Genomic DNA, 17,817 nt, shown 5'->3' with positions numbered 1-17,817 from the left:
CTGTATCGAACAAAGGGGCTGATTAGTGTGGAAGGTGTAGCAAACGGTGACATGACACTATGAATATGTAGTGGATAAAATCACTGGTGCTTGTTGAGTTATGAGGTCTAAACATGAAAAAACAAAGAAAGAAAGAAGACAAGTGAAACAATGAACTGTTAAAAGTGGAAATGGAACAACTTAAAAACCCTTGCCAGTTTAGTATTATAGTGACAACATATCATACTGAAGCAGAATGGGTCAAGTGGAAAAAAAAGGTGTGTGTATATATGTAAAGGGTGTGCATATGGTAAGTTATACCAAGCAGTGGTTTTTGCCCAGTTGTATGCAAACGTAGTTACAACACACTTCTTTAGCATCAGCTAATCTTCAACCTCTGATGTTCCTAAGCCTCTACAGACAAAAATAGCAATGGGTCTTTGGAGTGTATCCCTCTCTTGCACAGCCCAATACCAAAAGGCTCCCTTGTCACCAGGCACTGCACAGCCCCCAGTTCCCATCTGAGTGAACTGAACCCTGCTTATGTATTGCTTAGGCCAAAGTCAGGAGCAAGCATATCTCTGGATCAATCAACTGATCTCTATATCCTACATGAGTGCGCTTTGAGAAACACCAAAGACCAATGAAGCATAGCTGAAAATTATGCATAATGCTAAATGAATTTCCAGGAGGAAACTGCAGAGTTTCCTCCTGCTATGTGGTTAAGAAGCATTTATAATTATGTGGTAAATATGTTCATTGCCATAAACCTACCCAGCTCACTGCAACCTCTCCTCATCACAACACTTGCACACCTCCATGGCAGGACTCTACCCTGAGAAGCAGCAGTTTTGCTTGCCCTGTACCACCCCCTGCTAAGAGGCTCTCCTTGTAAGCCAGGCTGGTCACCCAGCCAGGAGTGGAGGCAGCAGACAAGGCTCCTTGCTCACTGCTGGGGTTGGTGAGGGGTGAATGGCCCTTTGTTCATTCACAGGTGTGCATCTCCTCTGCTGCAAGGAGTTACACACAAGTGAAGGACCAGGCTTTCCCACCTGCACTCAGTAAAGGAAGGCACCATCCTGGAATCAGCCCAGGACAGCAAGAGGGAGCTTCCCCTATGGTAAAGCCTTCTCCACCTGGACACAATCAGTACTGGTGGAGAACAGTCATCTTTACACAGCTGCTTCTCAGAGTACACACATACTTGGAAAAAACCCCAAATATTTTCCCCCATTCATTATTCCAAAACACCTCAGCTTTTACAACCCTCCCAGGCAAAACCTGATTAGTTCACCCAGCCCACGTAGCAAACTTTAGTGAGCAAAATCCCTCCATGGCCACTTCCTCTCCCAAAGGGTGAGTTTCCACAAGCAGCTCCTCATATTTGTGGAGACACTAGTCCAGCCTTTACTGACAAAGCCAAAATTAACTGCTAATTCTGAAGAGGCATATTGCTTGCAATTAGCCTGCTCCCGGAATAAAACAGAATTTAAAAAGAGTATTGGCTTGAAAATGCAGTAGTCAAGTTTAGTTTAAAATGAACGCCATGCAATTAATGACTCACTAAAAGGAAGCAAAAATAGTAAACTGGCAAGTTTGGCGTGGGACTGCTCTAGAGTTAAGGGCTTCTTACACAGAACTGAAATGTGTTATTTGGGAGGTGGGAACAAAGGTGACAGAAAAAAAAAAGCAGGGGAGATTGGCTGGAGTTCCTTTGCAAACTAGCTACTAGGCAATGCTGCTATAACCCTATGAAAGCAGCCAGCTGTGGTGTAAGACATACCTCATTAGTAGTTAGCTTGTCCTGGGGTGTCTGTGGGGACATGGTGGGTGTCGGCTGGCTGGAGGATGGGGAGGAGGAGGTGGAGGAAGTGGAGGAGGAATGGCTTTGCTGTAAGAGATCTGGCAAGAGGTGAATGCGACCGGCAAAGCCATTGCTCTCATGATGGCTGGCACGCTTTTTGTCAACTGTACTCTGTAGAAAAAACAGGCACACTTGTCTTGCTCAAGTGCTGCTTAAAGGTCTATATCCCTAGCAACCTCTCTCCTTCTCTCCCTCACTTCCTACCTTTTCATATATATTTTTTTATTTATCTTTTAAAATTAACTGATAATCCATGCTTTGATGCCTGAATGGAAAGGGACAGTGGGCAAAGCTACAAAAATTCGTGAAATTCCCACCAGCAGGCAAAAGCTTGGTTCATGTGATTGACTTGCACAGCCAGTTTCACCAATTAACAGAAGAACAACTGCGCTGCTAAGTCCAACACCACAACAGGGACAAGTACATTTTTGGGGGTGGGTAAGGATTTACTTTCCCTATTGTTTAATTTAAAACTAACTTAGACCCTATATAGATAGCAGTTTGGACTTTTTGGAGAATCCCTTCAGCTAACTATTTAAAACAATAACCATGAAATCTTAATTTTCAAACAAGAGGACTCAATTAAGAAATTGGCATTCAGTTGTGAAACTCAGAAATATGATTACTGAGGAAACTCCTATAAGCTAGCACGCTCATTAACACACAAGCTCATTTTAAAAACAGGGAACCATTATGTTTCAGAGGCACAAGAATGCAATATTTTCAGAATCAAAGGCAACAACACAGCACTCTAGCTCTGTCCACATTCTCTGCCTCACCACCTATTTCGCTTCTCCCCCACACCAACTGTTGTGTGAATTTGCATGTACATGTGTGTATGTTATCTGGGTGGTCTGTATGCCCTAAACTACAGGTTCTAAACAATTTTAAAAAACCTTGAGTGCTCCCACCCCAGCTCCCTCCCAGCTTCACTCGTGAGAGACATATTTGGTTCTGTGGTAAAACTAAACAAGTTTTTGCTCCAGGTACTTGTTCCACACACCTGCAGCTTTTCTACCCTTCTCTCTCACAGACTTTGAGATAGTCTATATGGTGCTGCCATGAGTGTCACTGGAAAGCATGCAAAACAGAAGCAAGGGGTGAAGGGCTATTCTCCTCTTTGCATGCATCAAACATCTTGCTCATCTGAAATTCACTACAGCTGCGTCTTGATAATACGAACAACAAATATAATGTAGAAACAGCATGGGTGAATGAGCGAGTGGGTTAATGAGCACAGAAAGGGTGCAGCACTGCACAGGGAAGGAAAAGTAATACCTGTCGAACAATTAAGGTGCCCTCCTTAGAAGGAGTCAAGGCAGGTTCACTCTCCACATCATCATGGACAATCATGGTTTTTACTGACTCTGTTTCACCATTGCTCAAGTTCAACGTTGACCTATTTGTCAGACAAGAAATAACTGGAGTGAGATAACAGCACTAGTGCCCTGGCTGTCACTGCCCTGCACCATGGCATACCCAGAATTAATTTGTATTGTGGCACAAGTGGAATATTTATGTAAGCTGCCTAGAAAAGCCTTTCTATTAAAAAAAAAAGAAAAGGTCAAGATATTGCTAAACTGTTTCTTGTTTTGTAAAAAATCAAGCAAGAAGAGAGAAAGGACATTGAAAAGACTATCCTCAGTGCTTGAATATATGAACATATGAGACTCCCATGACTTGCTCATAGATTGTAGTAAGATGAAAGAACTAACATACAAGCCAAAATGCTAACATCCTTTTCCTTCAATCCCCTACAAGGCAAAACGGATGCAAAACACTGTTAGAGGGACTAACACTGCTCGGACATCATCTGGTCCAGAAGTAGATTCATCTGCTCCTTCTTGCTCCATATCATCATCTTCCTCATCTGTTGTCCCTGACTCCTCACTTGAGGATGAGTAATCCGTTACTTTATGTGGAGGTCGCACATCCTCTACTGCTCGCAACTCCTTTGCCAATGCAGTCAAATCCTGAGAGGAGAGGGAAAAAAAAAATTTAAAACTGATGCTGCAAGTAAGAGACAAGAAAAGTTTGTAACACAAGACCACAGGATTAGTGGCTGAGTTTGTTCACTTGTTCGCTTTTGTGTTTCCGTTGCCCCAGCAGTATTGTTTCCTTTGACTTATTCCTAACAGTTACCAAAACTCACTTTCTCATAAATTCAGGCACCAGAAGAGTCAACCTAAGGGGGTCTTGCCAAATCATGTGCATACTCTGAAACCCAACTATGTTTATGACTAACTGCAGTATCATAAGAAATATGGCTGCTGAAGAAGTTTCAAGGAGAGATAGAAATTTTTGAAAATCCATTGAGTTCCCAAAGATATAACTGGACACAGAGCTGTAATCAATTTTAATAGCAGCCAGATGTAGAAAATGTCAGAAATCTTTCACAGAAAGTAGGAAAAACTTAAGGTCTTACCACTTCTCCCTGCACCATTCAGCCCAGCATTGGCACATTCAGGTCAAATGCACGATCATTGGTCCAGCCCCAGGAAGGAAGAACAAGATCAAAAGAGAGAAAGGCATGTTAGGAAGGAAGAAGACCAGAGAGCAGAAATCAACCCCAGAAGCAGTGCAAAATCTAATGTTTGCAATACTGATGTGCACAGGCAATTGCACTACCCGGAACATGCTGCTAGACCCACAGTTACAAATACAACTCCAGCTGATGTTCACCCCTGATGGCACTGAATGAAGCTCTCAGTGTTTGTGAATCTACCTGAAAGTGAAGGAGGACAGGGGAGGTGAATGCAACTCACAGCAGGCTTGATAGGTCTGAAGACTTCCTTTTTCTCTTCAGGCTTTTTAGGTGCACTTTCATGGCGCTGTGATGGCGAACCCTCTGATTTGGATGATGCTGCATGTGCCAAGACCCCAAAAGGAACACAGAACAAAGCAGATTAAGCAGGGAGCTAAAATATGTTTTCTTACTTCACTCTGGAGTGGGGAAGAGTTGTGAGATGACTATTAGGGGTGTCTGACCACTAGACCCAAGTTTTACTGGTACACTATTACATTGTCCTTGAAAGACTGTACAAAAACCACCATAAGCTGTGATTTGTATAGGTGCAACTGACCTCTGTTTGAAACCAAAGTAAATGGTCACAACAACTGTAAATCAAAGACTCAGAGTGTGGCTACAAACTGGAAAACCTCCATCATAGTCCAGCTGAGACCTATCCATTGCCGTCTGCACCCTGTTGACAATCACCAGGGTGACAGGCAGCAAGTACCAAAATGTGCCCTTGCACACATGAGGAGGGGAGGGAGCTGTGAGGGCATGGAGACTGAGCTGCTTGCACGTAGGAAAATGCAGCAGTGCCTGAACAATGAAACAAACAGTTTGATGATGATTTCTGTGTCTACTGCCTTTCCCAAGCAAGGACATACAGCCAAGAGGGTACAGGAAGTCAACCCTTCTTTGACACAGCATGCTCAAAGGTTTCCTGTGCTGGTTATCATGTTTAATTACTGAGTGCTTCACAGCATAATAAAATTAGAAACACAATGTTACAAAGGGTAGGAGAAGGACTTACATCTCATCCTGAACCGCTCTCCAGACCCACTCTGAGAGCCAGGGTGAGAGCCAGGTTGGGAGCCAGAGTTGCTTGAGCCAGAAGAACTGCCACTGCCTGGCCTTGGTACAAGCTTCTCCACCCTTTCCCACAGCAGACGAGGCTCTATATTGCTGTATCAAGGGAGGAGAGAAATTCTTCATCACATACACTTGAGTCCCAGATTCCCAGCTCTAAACTAAACTCTGTAGATCACTCTGTATCTGTGTTTTGCTAATAACTCAGCTGAAAGAACACTTCAGAGCTGAGATGAGGGCATCAGTAATGCTTCACAACCCAGACAGCGGCTCCTTTCAAAATAACTATCACCTTATTTATGATGGTTTAAAAAAGAAAGTTTAGGTGGGTATAAGCTATTCCTTTTATCTGGAATTACCTACCTCCCATTCTTACATATCTGACCTGAAGTGGACAATTCCCTAAGCTGCATGCAAGCAGGTTTAAAAATGGGTCAGAAGTGTCCTAGGCACTAAACACAAGCCAAAAAGAATACCAGAATACCCTCATCCCTATCCAGTGAGCTAATTCCACAGTGGCCTGCCCATGTTGCTCTGTTGAACTCAGGAATCAGCTCTCTCCTCCCCCTTCCTGACCTTGGGTGCTCTGTGTCATAGCCCATGGAGGCTTTTTCCCCCTCTCAAAATCTGGCCCGGCTAAGAGGCCAGAAGGTTTCTTAGTTCTCTTCACTTTAGATTTTACAAGCCCTTCTGCTGCCAGTATATCCAAGCTGATCTGCTGGACCAAAAGGCAAGATATTCATAAATGGCCATTTCCAACATTTGAAGGATATTTGAAATTACTGCAAAAATCAGAAGGCAGGCAACTCAGATGAGAAGAGGAAAGAAGAAATTTTGTCAGCATTTTTTGACACGTGCTACATCAAGAGAAATTAATAATTACTGAAAAGGGATCCAACATAATCTTCCTTTCACATCCTACAGGCACACCTGGCTTCCCATAAGCCTTTTCCTTCCAATTCAAGAGAAGCAAGGACACGTAGGCTTACAAACCTCGTGGAATTTCTTTGTCCTGCTTGGTTATTTTGCTGCCCACCGCCCTGCAGTGGGGAATCGCGGCGGGACAGGACTGGCGATCGGGACGTTGTTCTCACAGGTACCTTGGGAGAAAAAAGGTTGTGTTAAACTCATGAAGAGGACGCAGAGAAAAATAAAACTTCTCTTGCCACAGATTATATTCTTAAGATCTTAAGAACATGTTCTTAAGTACAAGCTACCATCAATGACCAAAAGCAATAAACAAACACCCACCAAGCCAAAAGCTTTAGCTGTGATGCTGTTCAGAATTTGAATAGAACTCCAGGTTTAGTCTGAATATTAAGTAGCGTTTAACAGTTATCACATGAACACGTACACACCCCACTACCCTCCCAACTACTGAGACATTTGAAAAGAATATGGCATTTTGACTGAAGCAGGGGAGGCACAAAGCAATTTGCTGAAACAGCATGAGAATTAGGAGAATAAGCTCAAGGGAACCAAACAAATGCCCGGGAATGGATCAGCAGAAGGCAAAGACTGGTGGGGGGGAGCAAGAATATACTTAGAAGAAGCAAATCCCAGTGGATGGGAGGGGGGATGGAAGGGGGAGAGGAGGAGGAAATAAATTGAATGTTTCCTTTTTGTTCAGATCCATCTCAATTTTAAATAAGTGTATGATTCATAGTTTGGGCTACGAACATATGAAGAGGAATATTAACTCTGAGCAATAACCTCAGGGATATTTTGAATTCTTTCCTGAGTATGGAAATTATTTTTTAACTTTGCATAATAAATTGTTTCTCTGAAATAGCTGCATTCTATAAATAATTAACAATTTTATATGAAGGTTCAATATTGTACTTCAGGTTGATTATCATTAACCCATTGACTGAATACCTACATAATAATCTGCCTTCCAAAATACTGTTACCAGTGCTGGTACAAGGGCACAGTCTTCCCAGTGCCCAGGGCATCACATCCTTAAGAAAACTGTAATTAATAATAAAAAAATAGCACACATCTGTCTTTCTACTCCTTACCCTTGGAGGCACCTCGTCACTGTCTGATCTAGCCCAAGCCTTTTGGGTGGGGTCGGGTACCTCCGACTTAGAGTCAGAACTCTGATTAAGCACTTCACTGCGTGAAGGTGGATATGGGTCCTGGGAACGAAGATGGTGATGAGCAAATTTGGGAGAAGGGTCACTGAAGGAATGGGATCGCGAGACAGGGGAAACATTGTTCTTGAGAGATGCCAGATGGGACCACTGTACCTTACAAGAAAACAAAACATAAAACATTCAATGCGCTCAGTATTACCGGCTTTCCAATTAACACAGAATAAAGGCAGGTGGGGCAGGCAGAGACAAATTGGTTATGGCATTAGGTAAGCGTGGCGTGGAATCGATGCATTTAAAAGCAAGGCAAGCGCCCAAAGAACGTAACAGACTGAAAATACAGCACATATGCATTTTTGGTGTGATACGCTCTCCACATACACATACACTGGTGCCCAGAGGAAAAGGGGATCCAATATCTGCACCATGAGCCTGAGCTCAAAGGCCACTCAAGACAGAAGTCACTCTCTGGTCCCTGGTCTTCAGTGGGCTTTGGCCAGGTCTCATGGTGGCCTGGGAAATTTGAACTGGACATCCAATTGGAGCAATGTACAGAATTAAGTAATTCTGTAAATTGACCCAAACAACAGACATTTACGTGTCCTAACAAATTCAGGGACTAGATAAAGCTCAAAACTTTTGGAGAAAGACCATAACACAAAGCCTTTATTCCTTTACAGTTATTGCAATATATATAAAAAACCATAATATATATTGTATATAGTATACATATGTACAATGCATATTATACTTACACCATATATGTACTGTATACTGTACATATATACATACTTATACACAAAGTACACACACACACACACTTATGTGCACACATATTCAACTACACATACTAAGAAGGCATAACAGTGACTATGGAGTTAAAACTCCATTAGGATTTCCAATGAAATCCACACTGACCCTTCAGCCTACTTCCTCTTTGTGCATAAGCCTGTGTTTCAGAGTTAATTTCTGAAACTGAGGAGGAGGAAAAGTCATAACTGAGGAACACGCTGTTTTCACACCTAATGATTAAGCAAAACTTTGCTTTCAAGCCCAGTTTCAGTAGGCTGGCTGTTATTTGTTTTCATGTTATTATTTCCTCAATTTTAATACACACAGCTGTTGAAGAGCCTTATTATCCTTAATATGAGTGAAAGACACAGACTTTAAAAGTAACTGGCACAGAGTATGAAGATACAAGTCCAATATTTTGAAATACTCATAGAGGTTTGAATAAAAGCCAGGAAATAATGAGCAAGAGATGAAGTTCTGTCCTGATTTCTCCCACTCTTCCGTCTGTTCAAATTCTCCTGTTGTCCAAAAAAGTGGCAATACCTAGTCACAATCAGGGATGGTTTTAGCTTGCACTGTCATCAACAGACTTTATTTGAAAGAAGAAAATTCTGCATGGAAACGAGGTACTAAATGCAGAACTCTACTGTTTAATTTAGCATACCTGAATTGCTCAGAATTCATGGGCTATGTCTAAGTTTTAGAACAAAGGTTACTTTTTCAATTCATGCCATAACTCCTGTGAGATCAGGTGTCAAGATCTGGAGGCTCTTCGTTAGAAAACAACAAAACAATGGCTACCATGCAGCTCAGTGGTTTCAATCTCTTCTTGATTTTTCCAGGGGTGGTACAGAGCTTTATTTAGCAACTGCAGGCCTGCTGACAACAAACCTGCTTTTCTTAGACATGCTTTGCAAACCCTTTGAAACAGTGCTCACACTATTAAAACCCACTTGTTTAGTTAGCTTTTTTCTGCAAGAATTTTAAAAACCAAGCAAGCATGCACTTTTTCCTGAGCATCCTTTTGAGTAGTAAAAACCTTGCATAGAGCAAATTCTGAATTGGAAAATGCTCTGCAACTGCCACCAGCATTTAAATCACTATGTCACTGCTGCACAGGTAATAATGGGATACAACAGTTCTAGTCCAGCTCTAACATCAAAAAAAAACACAAACCAAAAAAAACAAAAAAAAAAACAAAAAAAAAAAAAAAAAAAAACAAAACACCACCAAACCCACAAATCCATCAGTTTATCAATAAATAAGCAAAAACAGACAGAGTAAATCCACAAAATAAGCTGTTTTGTGTAACAATACTACCCTTTACAAAAGGCTTTCTAAGTGCAAAGATCTGCAAATTTGAAGGAAACATGTTAGGACTTCTGGATTCCCTCCAGGCTCACCAAGCTTTTCCTGGGCACTTACCTGGGGCTCCATTGGCCTCTGCAGGGCAGGCTGAGCAGGTTCTGAGTTTCCATTGGAAAAGGACTCTGATCTTGAAGGCACTGGTGGCTCCAACACTTTGCCCATCTGTTTAGACTGTGCTTCAGGGGAGCCCTGATTAGTTTTCCTAAATCTCTCCTCCACCTAAGCCAAAATAAATGGAGGTTAAGCCTTGAGTTAGTAAAACCAATTACAGCACAAATACAAAGGGGAGTACAACCTTTTCTTTACCACAAAGCAAGCAAATAAATTTGGGGTTTGGCAGGATCTTTTCCCACCACTTTTGCCAGCACTGTAAGTTCACTGAGTGAACTACACCAAAGCTCCAAGTACATCCATATGGATAATCCATATTAGGAAGATGTGAGACAATATAATGAAAGACCATTATGGAGCTTCTTTCTGCCTAGACAAATTATCCATACTTTCCTCACAGATAATAAAAAGGATATACGTAAACATAAACAACTTTACAATTTAAAAGTACGTTTTCCATTGCTATCCCTCACTTTAACTGCCCACCTTATGCAACCAATGCTTTTTGGTTATCTGCTGTCCTGTGCTTCTCTCTTCAGCAACAGAAAAAGAGACAGGAGGATATGTTTCTCAGGTAACACTGGAGTCGGTTCAGCTTTAGTCACAAAAGTGTAGGACTTATCATTGCCTCTCTTATCAAATACTCTCAGCACTAACTCAAAGGCTGTAGAGGACAGTCCCATCAGAATGTTTCCTGTTCTCAGGAAGGTGCAGAATTGATCTTATGTTAGCCTCAAGAGCTTGCTGAGGGGAAGAGCAAATCAGAATGTGCTCAGTCCTCAGAAAAACATCAAGCAAGGTCCCCATGCAGAAACATCACCTCTTTCAAGGCCACAACACTGAAAACAAAGTGAGAGGTATGAAGGACAAGAGATGGAGGGAGGCTACAGGCAGAAAGGAAATAGCCTCTCATTTCCCAAGAAAGTCTGTTGCTAGTACCAAGGCAGCATGTGCCAGGTAAGCTGCCTCTGAGGAATGCTAAACTCCCAGTATTTTATCAAAGCACCAAAAGTCCGACTGGAAGCTTGGGATGATTTCATTTGCTTTAACCCTTGTGCCCAGAGCACAAAACCAGTATTGGGAGGATTTCCTAATGTGATGGATTTCCTAGCAGTGATGGTCTGGAGAGACTGGCTTCCAGAAGACAGGCAAGTTTCCAGACTCCTTGCCTCAGGTGGGCTCCTTTACAAATCTAACTTGCCTCTGCATTCCAAAATTTGAGGACAGTACCAGGTTGCCTATAGGGATGAGCAGACAAGCTTCTGTAAAGTCTACACAAAACACACCATGTCTTGCGAAGTACAGCAATAATGGAGGCAAGAATCTTCACCATGCAATAATTTTCACCAGTGTGTTCAACTTCATAGAACCATTCTTTAAAGCCTAAAAAACAGGCCAGACTCCTTGTTATGAATAGAATAAGGAAAAGCCTCAAGTCGTCCTGTCTGAAGAAACAGGTTTTCACATCTCTAACTGCAGATGATAGAAAGTTTCTTCCACAAAGCACATAAACTGCATGAGTAACATGTCCTCAAAACCAGACAAGAAGTGGCAAGGAGATAGAGTGCATTCCTGGATAGAAACAGGTCCTATTCCAGTCATCTGACTGTCTGGACCTGAAAGTGGTATTAAGTTCTAAGCTCCCTGCTGTTTCCCAAAGCCAACCTTAGAAGTCCTTTTCCTTATATCCTCATTGCTACTGCAAGGAGGAAAAAAACTCATCACCATTAAACTTAGCCAGTCAGGAAAGTCAGTCCTCTTCAGCTTACCATTCCAATGGTCAGCATCTCTGTAGGTGGACACTTTCTCTGGAGAGCAGTATGGCTGAAAGTGTGAGGCACAGAACACTCATTCCAACTCACTACTTTATGTAAAGAATGATGTTAGTGCCTGCTGTTAGGATTAACTGGTGGCATTCCCACTGCCAGGTATCAAGACATTATTGCTACACTTCTATCACACTTTTTAAGAAGACTACTACACAATATTCTCTGGAAAGATCTGACAACTAACCAATTTTTCTGTCTTTACCCTTTTGGGCTAGGGCAACACAAAAGAAAGACTACAACAGAAAAACAGCTAAGTCAGTGGTTCTCCTAAAGGATGTAACACTTGAATCTTTGTGAGTTTCTCTCCTTTTCAGCTCTGAAAGGAAAATGAAGCAGATACAGTTCTACATTCCTCCAAATCCCAGCCAGCATTCAGGCTGGACAGAAGTGCTAGCCTGGCACTATGCTTTCGCTGAGGTGGGCCAAGAGCATGCAACAAGGACGAGGCTTGTTCCATGTCTGCACCATCACACACCAGACAAGTCAGAACTTCTTCCAAGTAAGAAACACATATCAGATACTTCAACCATCAAGCAGAATTGATGAGATAGCACAAACACGGTTTATTACGAACTTGGACAACAGCACCTAGAATAAATGAGTTTGTGTCCACCAAACCCAAACAGCAGTACTTCAAAGACTAAGAAGCACTGCTGGATGAAGCTGAACCAAGAGCTATTTTATCATGTTTAGCAGGCCTAAATATATTTTCTGTTCTTGTTCCAAAATGTATTTACCTAGTTCCCACATGCAGCTGATGAATGCCATTAAGAGCTTTGACTAACATTGCCCAGTCTGGTGGTTTGTGGGCAGTATGGTGCTCAAGGGAAACATAAAAATAAGATCACTGAAAGAAAGCCAAATATACATCAAAGAGGCCTTTACTTGCTTAGCAATGTTACTCATGGACCAGTGAGATAGGGGACACAGAAAGAAACAGCACTTCAGATCAACTTGTGAGTGCCTGAAGTCCAAGCAGGCAGCACCACAGAGTTTCAAAAGATGTGATCTCAGAAGAGAATACTTAACATTTCAAAAATGAAACTAATGAAATTCAGGTTTGTGTTCATGAGAAGGAAATTTTGAAAAGTGTAAGTTAAAACACCAAATGTGTAAACATGTGCTGAGTGTTAACATCCATCATAGGTTTGTGCTTTCCAACTGCCTCTCAGTTTCAAATCACCAGTACTTGCCAGAGACACAGAACACTGCACCAGGGCTTCCTAAGAAAACATGTCTGATGAAGCACAGATATAACTTCCTGACCTGATCCTTCCAAAACTAGGTTCCCTTAGTCTGCAGTCTTTCAAACTTTCTTTCCAACTTCTACACCTCAAAAAGTCTGAACTCCAGTGACTGCAGCAGAAGTACTCAGAAGCTGCCCTAGGGCTTGAAAACCAGTAACCAACAGTTTAAAATATCCTGTCCCTTATGAGTGGTGCTTTGGCCTCCAACTATACTGCAGCAGAAGTGCAGTCACGCAGATGCCAGCAGGCAGAGAAGCAGTTAGCAGACTCCTGTCCACAAGCAGGACTCACCTCACGTGCTCTTTCAGCAGGCTCATAGTGGGATTTTGGCTCAGGGGTATGATAGCTTTGTTTGTTTCTCTCTTGCTGCTGCTGCTGCTGCTGCTGTTGCTGCTGCTGCTGCCGCCTGTGATCGTGCTGCAGCGACAGGAGGTAGGCTTGCTCCTGCTGCAACTGGCGCTGGAGTCGCTCTGCCTGGCGGTGCTCCTCCATCTCTCGCCATCTGTATTCCTTTGAGAGAACGGGTGAGGAATTCAAGACGTGACACTGACTGTATGGTGGACTTGTCCCCACCAATCCCATTAAAAATGCACCTTTCTGGTTGCACCTTTCTTTTTTGTTTGTGTGTTTATTTCATTGTTAACGTGTAACCAAGAGCTAAGTTAGACCCATATGACTTGTGTCTTGTGTTGGGAAAGTCATGAGTGTACGGTTAAGTTTGACATGATCGGAGAATTATGTCAAAACTGATTTTTATTAGAGGGAAAAAAAGAGTTGTTTATACTAAATCCAGTGTAAAGTTCATAAAACAATGATTTAGACCAACACTAGGCCATTGTATCCTGGGGTGGATTTACATATCATGTGTGCTTTTGATCTGCAACACAAGCACTCTAGTTCTTCACTGAATGCCAAGGTCTGTTCAGAAACTCGACCACCACACCAGAACTGTTCCACTTTAACATAAAGCCTCCTCTTATTGCCCAGAAAGCAGTGTGACCATACAGCACTTCTCATATGTGCCTGTCAGCCCACAACACTAGCATAAATGGCCTTTTAATCAAGCTCCTTTGTTGTCATACTGTCAGTGCAGCTGTGCCCGACTGAGGGAAGCCTAGGACTGGCCAGATAAATGGATCCTATAGCTACTGAACAAAACAGATACAGTGCTTTACCAGTAACATGGCCTGCTCCTGGAGCAGCTGCTGCTGTAGAATTTCCAAGTGCCGCTGCTCCTCTTCTAGCTGTCGCCTGATATACTCCTGTCACATAGAAATTACCCAGCAATAAATTTATTCAAAAGGAATGCATCAGAACCCCCTGGGTGGAACACCACACGCTACTTCCCCAGTTCAGCTTTAATGAGAAACGCACTTCAGGATGGATTAGTGCCTGCAGAACAATTTAGGAAGCCCTGCCTCCTGAGCATTAGATTTTGGCCACTTCTGTTCTGAAATTTGCACTCCTGCAAATGTTGCGGGCACAGGCCAGAGCTCATTTATGTATTTTGGAAGTGGTTTCAAGAAGCAGCAAAATGCACTTGAAGGTTTTGGGAAGTTAAAACACAGCAAGTCTGACTCAACACAGCCAATACAAAGTCACATGCAAGTTGTAGTAAACATTAGTGTGTTGCACTGGTGCGATGAACTGTTAGCAACAGCTAGAGCCAGGCATAGTGTAGGCAGAGCTGGAACAAGCTCCCCCAAACGGGCTCTGCCAAGTGCACTGGGACCTGCCCTGCCGAGTCTCCCCTGCCGCCCTCACCAGAAGCCTCTCCTGAGCAAACGCTGCCAGCCTTGCTGAATTATGCGATGGTTATGACACAAACAAACATCCACCAGGAAACAGATATTAGACCAAACTCACTTGCTCTTGCCATCTAGCCATCTCTTCACCTGCAGCCTCAACAGGTCAAGACATTTACCCATCGCCTCACCTACCCCCTAGAAGAACTCAAACTCTGAAGCACCAAACCCAAGCTGGTAACATCCTATCATGCAATTAATGGAAGTATGTAACATGTGCATGCGCACACACACAAGCACACGCACACATTTACAGTGTATGCATAAAGAAATTAATGGATCAGTGATACAGTGATGGGAGTTATAGAAAGTCTTGTGACAGACTGATGGGATACACCATACTGTTGTTACGCACATTGGCTGAGCCACAGTTTGAGTTAACAAAAATTCTAATAGGGAACATGTCTTTTCTTCTAAAAAAAAAAAGAATAAAAATTCAGAGTGGTTCAGCTTGGCCACACCAATTAACCGTTTGTCATTACTGGCACTGTGCGTAATTAGCATTTCAACAGTTTAAAAAGCAGCTGGGGGAATACCCGGTGTCTGCCCAAAAGCAAATTGCTATGCTGTAATTAGAGATTTTCCATATATTTATTCCCATTGGTTAATCTTCTCTCCTTTTGACTCAAAAATCTTTGAAACATACACAAACACAATAAAATTTCCCAGTAACACAATCATCAGTGATCTCAAAACAGTGAATTTATGTAAGAAAAAATTAAAGTATGTCAGGCCAACCCCAGCATTCCTGAAGTTAATGGGAAATTTACAATCAATCAGCCTCTAGGACAGAAGTTTTGGCCCTTTATTTGCAATCAGTATTTTGCAGTACATGCACAGTAAGTATTGCTCTGATTATCACCCTGATTAAAGTTATTAAAGGATTTTAAAACATGCAGATTTCATGCATAAATATAGCAGCTGAATTTCACAGTTTAACAAATTTCTCAGTTGTACTTTCAATGTATTAAGGGCACACTGGTATAACTTAAGATGTACTTGTTGCCTGAATGGGCATACATTACTGATTTTAAAGAGAGTAAGAGAGGGAAATTGCATACTGAAGTTTTAGGATGGAAAATCCTCTGCAGCTCAAAGATTCCATCTCAAATTCAGAGTGTTCAAAGCACATACCAATGATCAATTCTGTATGCCAGAAGCTGACATACAACAGAGCTGTCCTTCTTTTGGGAGACCTTCTGAACAGGGGCATGTCCTGCACGAACCACTGATCCAGCATGACAAGCCTAGAAACAGTTTTCAGCGCCAGGGCTGATTTTGCCAATTCTGGTGATTTTAGTCCAGCCCAGGGGCACGAGCTGAATTTAGAATAAGTACTGCAACAAGACTTCTTTTTTTGAGAGAATATTGAGGCTGCCAGAATTTTCCATAAAGCCCTACAATCCTATGTTAGTGCACTTGCTGTCAAAAACAACAAAGATGAAAGAGTTAGTGTTACATTGCATCTAAGCTGATTTAGGCTTACTACTTTTGAAAAAATTAAATTAGAAGAAACAAACCTATTACATATATATCTGTATCATGGACTCACCTGCTCTCTTTCTACCCTCCTCTTTTCCTCCTCTGCTCTTCTTCTCTCTTCCTCCTCCTTACGCCTCCTCTCCATTTCTTCCAGACGTCTTTTTTCCTCCTGTTCTCTCCGCCTTTGCTCACGCTCTTGCTGCCTTCGAGCTTCCCTTTCTCTTCTTTGTTGCTACAAAAAGGGAAAAGAAACCACAGAGTTTTACTTTTGTTGTTATCAAAGAAAGAGGTGGAGTTGTTTTCTATGGTGAAGAGCGGGATTTACCAGGACTAGCAAGCTCTGCAACTGAGTGACAAAGCATTTTATGCAAGTGTTCCACCAGGAAACTAAACTCATACCCAGCACACATCTAGCCCTAAAAGAAACTTCTCTTAGACTCTCTGGTTTCTTCATGCACACACACAGAATCATGTACCATATTCTTGATGACAACTGAGGTGTGGAAACTCACTCCTCCCTTCAAGAGAGGCTAAAACAAATCCCAATCTTCGAACAACTGTTGAGCTCAAAGATGGCAACCTTCTTGACATCAACAATCGACTTGTTGCCAAAAGAGAATGATCTGCCCTACTGAATCAGCTAACTCAAATGCCAACTATCTCAACTTTCTGTAAGTAGCTTGTCTCTTAAAACAGTTCACAGTCTGCTAAGAATTTTGTAGTGTTGGCCCAACAGTCAAGATTAATTCAATGCACTGCCCAAAACTCTGCCTAAGAGAGAAGGAAGGCTAACCAACAGAACCTCAGCTCCTCCCACAACATCAAAAGCACCTATATGTAAAAGAGGAAAAGCAGCTGAAGTAAGATTTACACTTACATAGATAAGCCTCCACACATGACCCAAATACAAACTGGCACTGATTAGGTCTGCTTAAGTCTGAAAAAAACCCTGGAAAACAGTTCTAGAAAGCATGAACTGACTCATTTATGTCTATGGAGCACCATGTATGACTTCAGAGAAGACATTTTAAATGCCCATACAGTCGTGACCAATTCTTCCTGCACTTCAGCATAAGCATCCAGTTACTCCACCTACCTCGAAATCCCAGGCAGCCTCCCACAACTGCCTAAGTGTCAAAAGACCCAGCTGTCTCCTGTTCAACCATCAGCTGGGAATATCACTACATTTACTTTCTGTATAGGTTTCTATAATATGCTAAAAAATATGGAATAAATTTAAATAAAAAAAATAACATGTACAAATTTAATCCCAAGAACAAAATGAAAACCTACACTGGTTATTCCTTATCACATTTATGTTAAGGTTAATACTATCCCCAATTTCTATTGAAGCGAAGCTGCCACAGATTTGCCTGTCTTGAGGTATTCCAAATAGTCTTGCAAGAAACAGCACTCACACTTAAGCTTTAATTTGGGTTCACAAATCCAGTTACTGGTGCAACTTTCATAGTTGTGCTCAACTGGAAAAGCAAAGGCCGATCTACACTTGCTGCGTGACTTCGTGAGATGAGCTTTCTCTGCTTGGAACATTTTCCTGCATTACTATGAAGTAACTGAAATATCAACAGCCGTTCCATCTTCTGGAATCTATACTGACATGACAGCAGAGAAAAAAATACTAGGGG

The 17,817-nt window shown here is 42.1% G+C and overlaps 1 protein-coding gene across 9 annotated transcripts in view; it reads right to left on the bottom strand.

Moving 5' to 3' along the window:
* MAP4K4 (mitogen-activated protein kinase kinase kinase kinase 4) overlaps positions 1 to 17,817 on the bottom strand; it is a 164,379-nt gene that overhangs the window by 20,304 nt on the left and 126,258 nt on the right. For 2 of the 9 annotated variants that reach the window (XM_056485690.1, XM_056485684.1), the window contains exons 13-23: positions 16,242 to 16,403; positions 14,060 to 14,146; positions 13,176 to 13,394; positions 9,755 to 9,916; positions 7,463 to 7,693; positions 6,435 to 6,541; positions 5,386 to 5,537; positions 4,609 to 4,706; positions 3,641 to 3,816; positions 3,122 to 3,242; positions 1,763 to 1,954 (exon numbers count right to left, since the gene is read on the bottom strand). In XM_056485690.1, coding sequence (XP_056341665.1) covers positions 1,763 to 1,954; positions 3,122 to 3,242; positions 3,641 to 3,816; positions 4,609 to 4,706; positions 5,386 to 5,537; positions 6,435 to 6,541; positions 7,463 to 7,693; positions 9,755 to 9,916; positions 13,176 to 13,394; positions 14,060 to 14,146; positions 16,242 to 16,403 — 1,707 coding nt within the window. The remainder of the gene's footprint in view (positions 1 to 1,762; positions 1,955 to 3,121; positions 3,243 to 3,640; positions 3,817 to 4,608; positions 4,707 to 5,385; positions 5,538 to 6,434; positions 6,542 to 7,462; positions 7,694 to 9,754; positions 9,917 to 13,175; positions 13,395 to 14,059; positions 14,147 to 16,241; positions 16,404 to 17,817) is intronic. The other 7 variants (XM_056485696.1, XM_056485715.1, XM_056485705.1 and 4 more) reach the window with 7 other exon arrangements.

This window comes from Oenanthe melanoleuca, chromosome 1 (assembly GCF_029582105.1).
Source record: "Oenanthe melanoleuca isolate GR-GAL-2019-014 chromosome 1, OMel1.0, whole genome shotgun sequence".
Classification (NCBI taxonomy): Eukaryota; Metazoa; Chordata; class Aves; order Passeriformes; family Muscicapidae; genus Oenanthe; species Oenanthe melanoleuca.
Note: the sequence above shows the minus strand (reverse complement) of the source record. Positions and strands in the feature narration are given on the sequence as shown.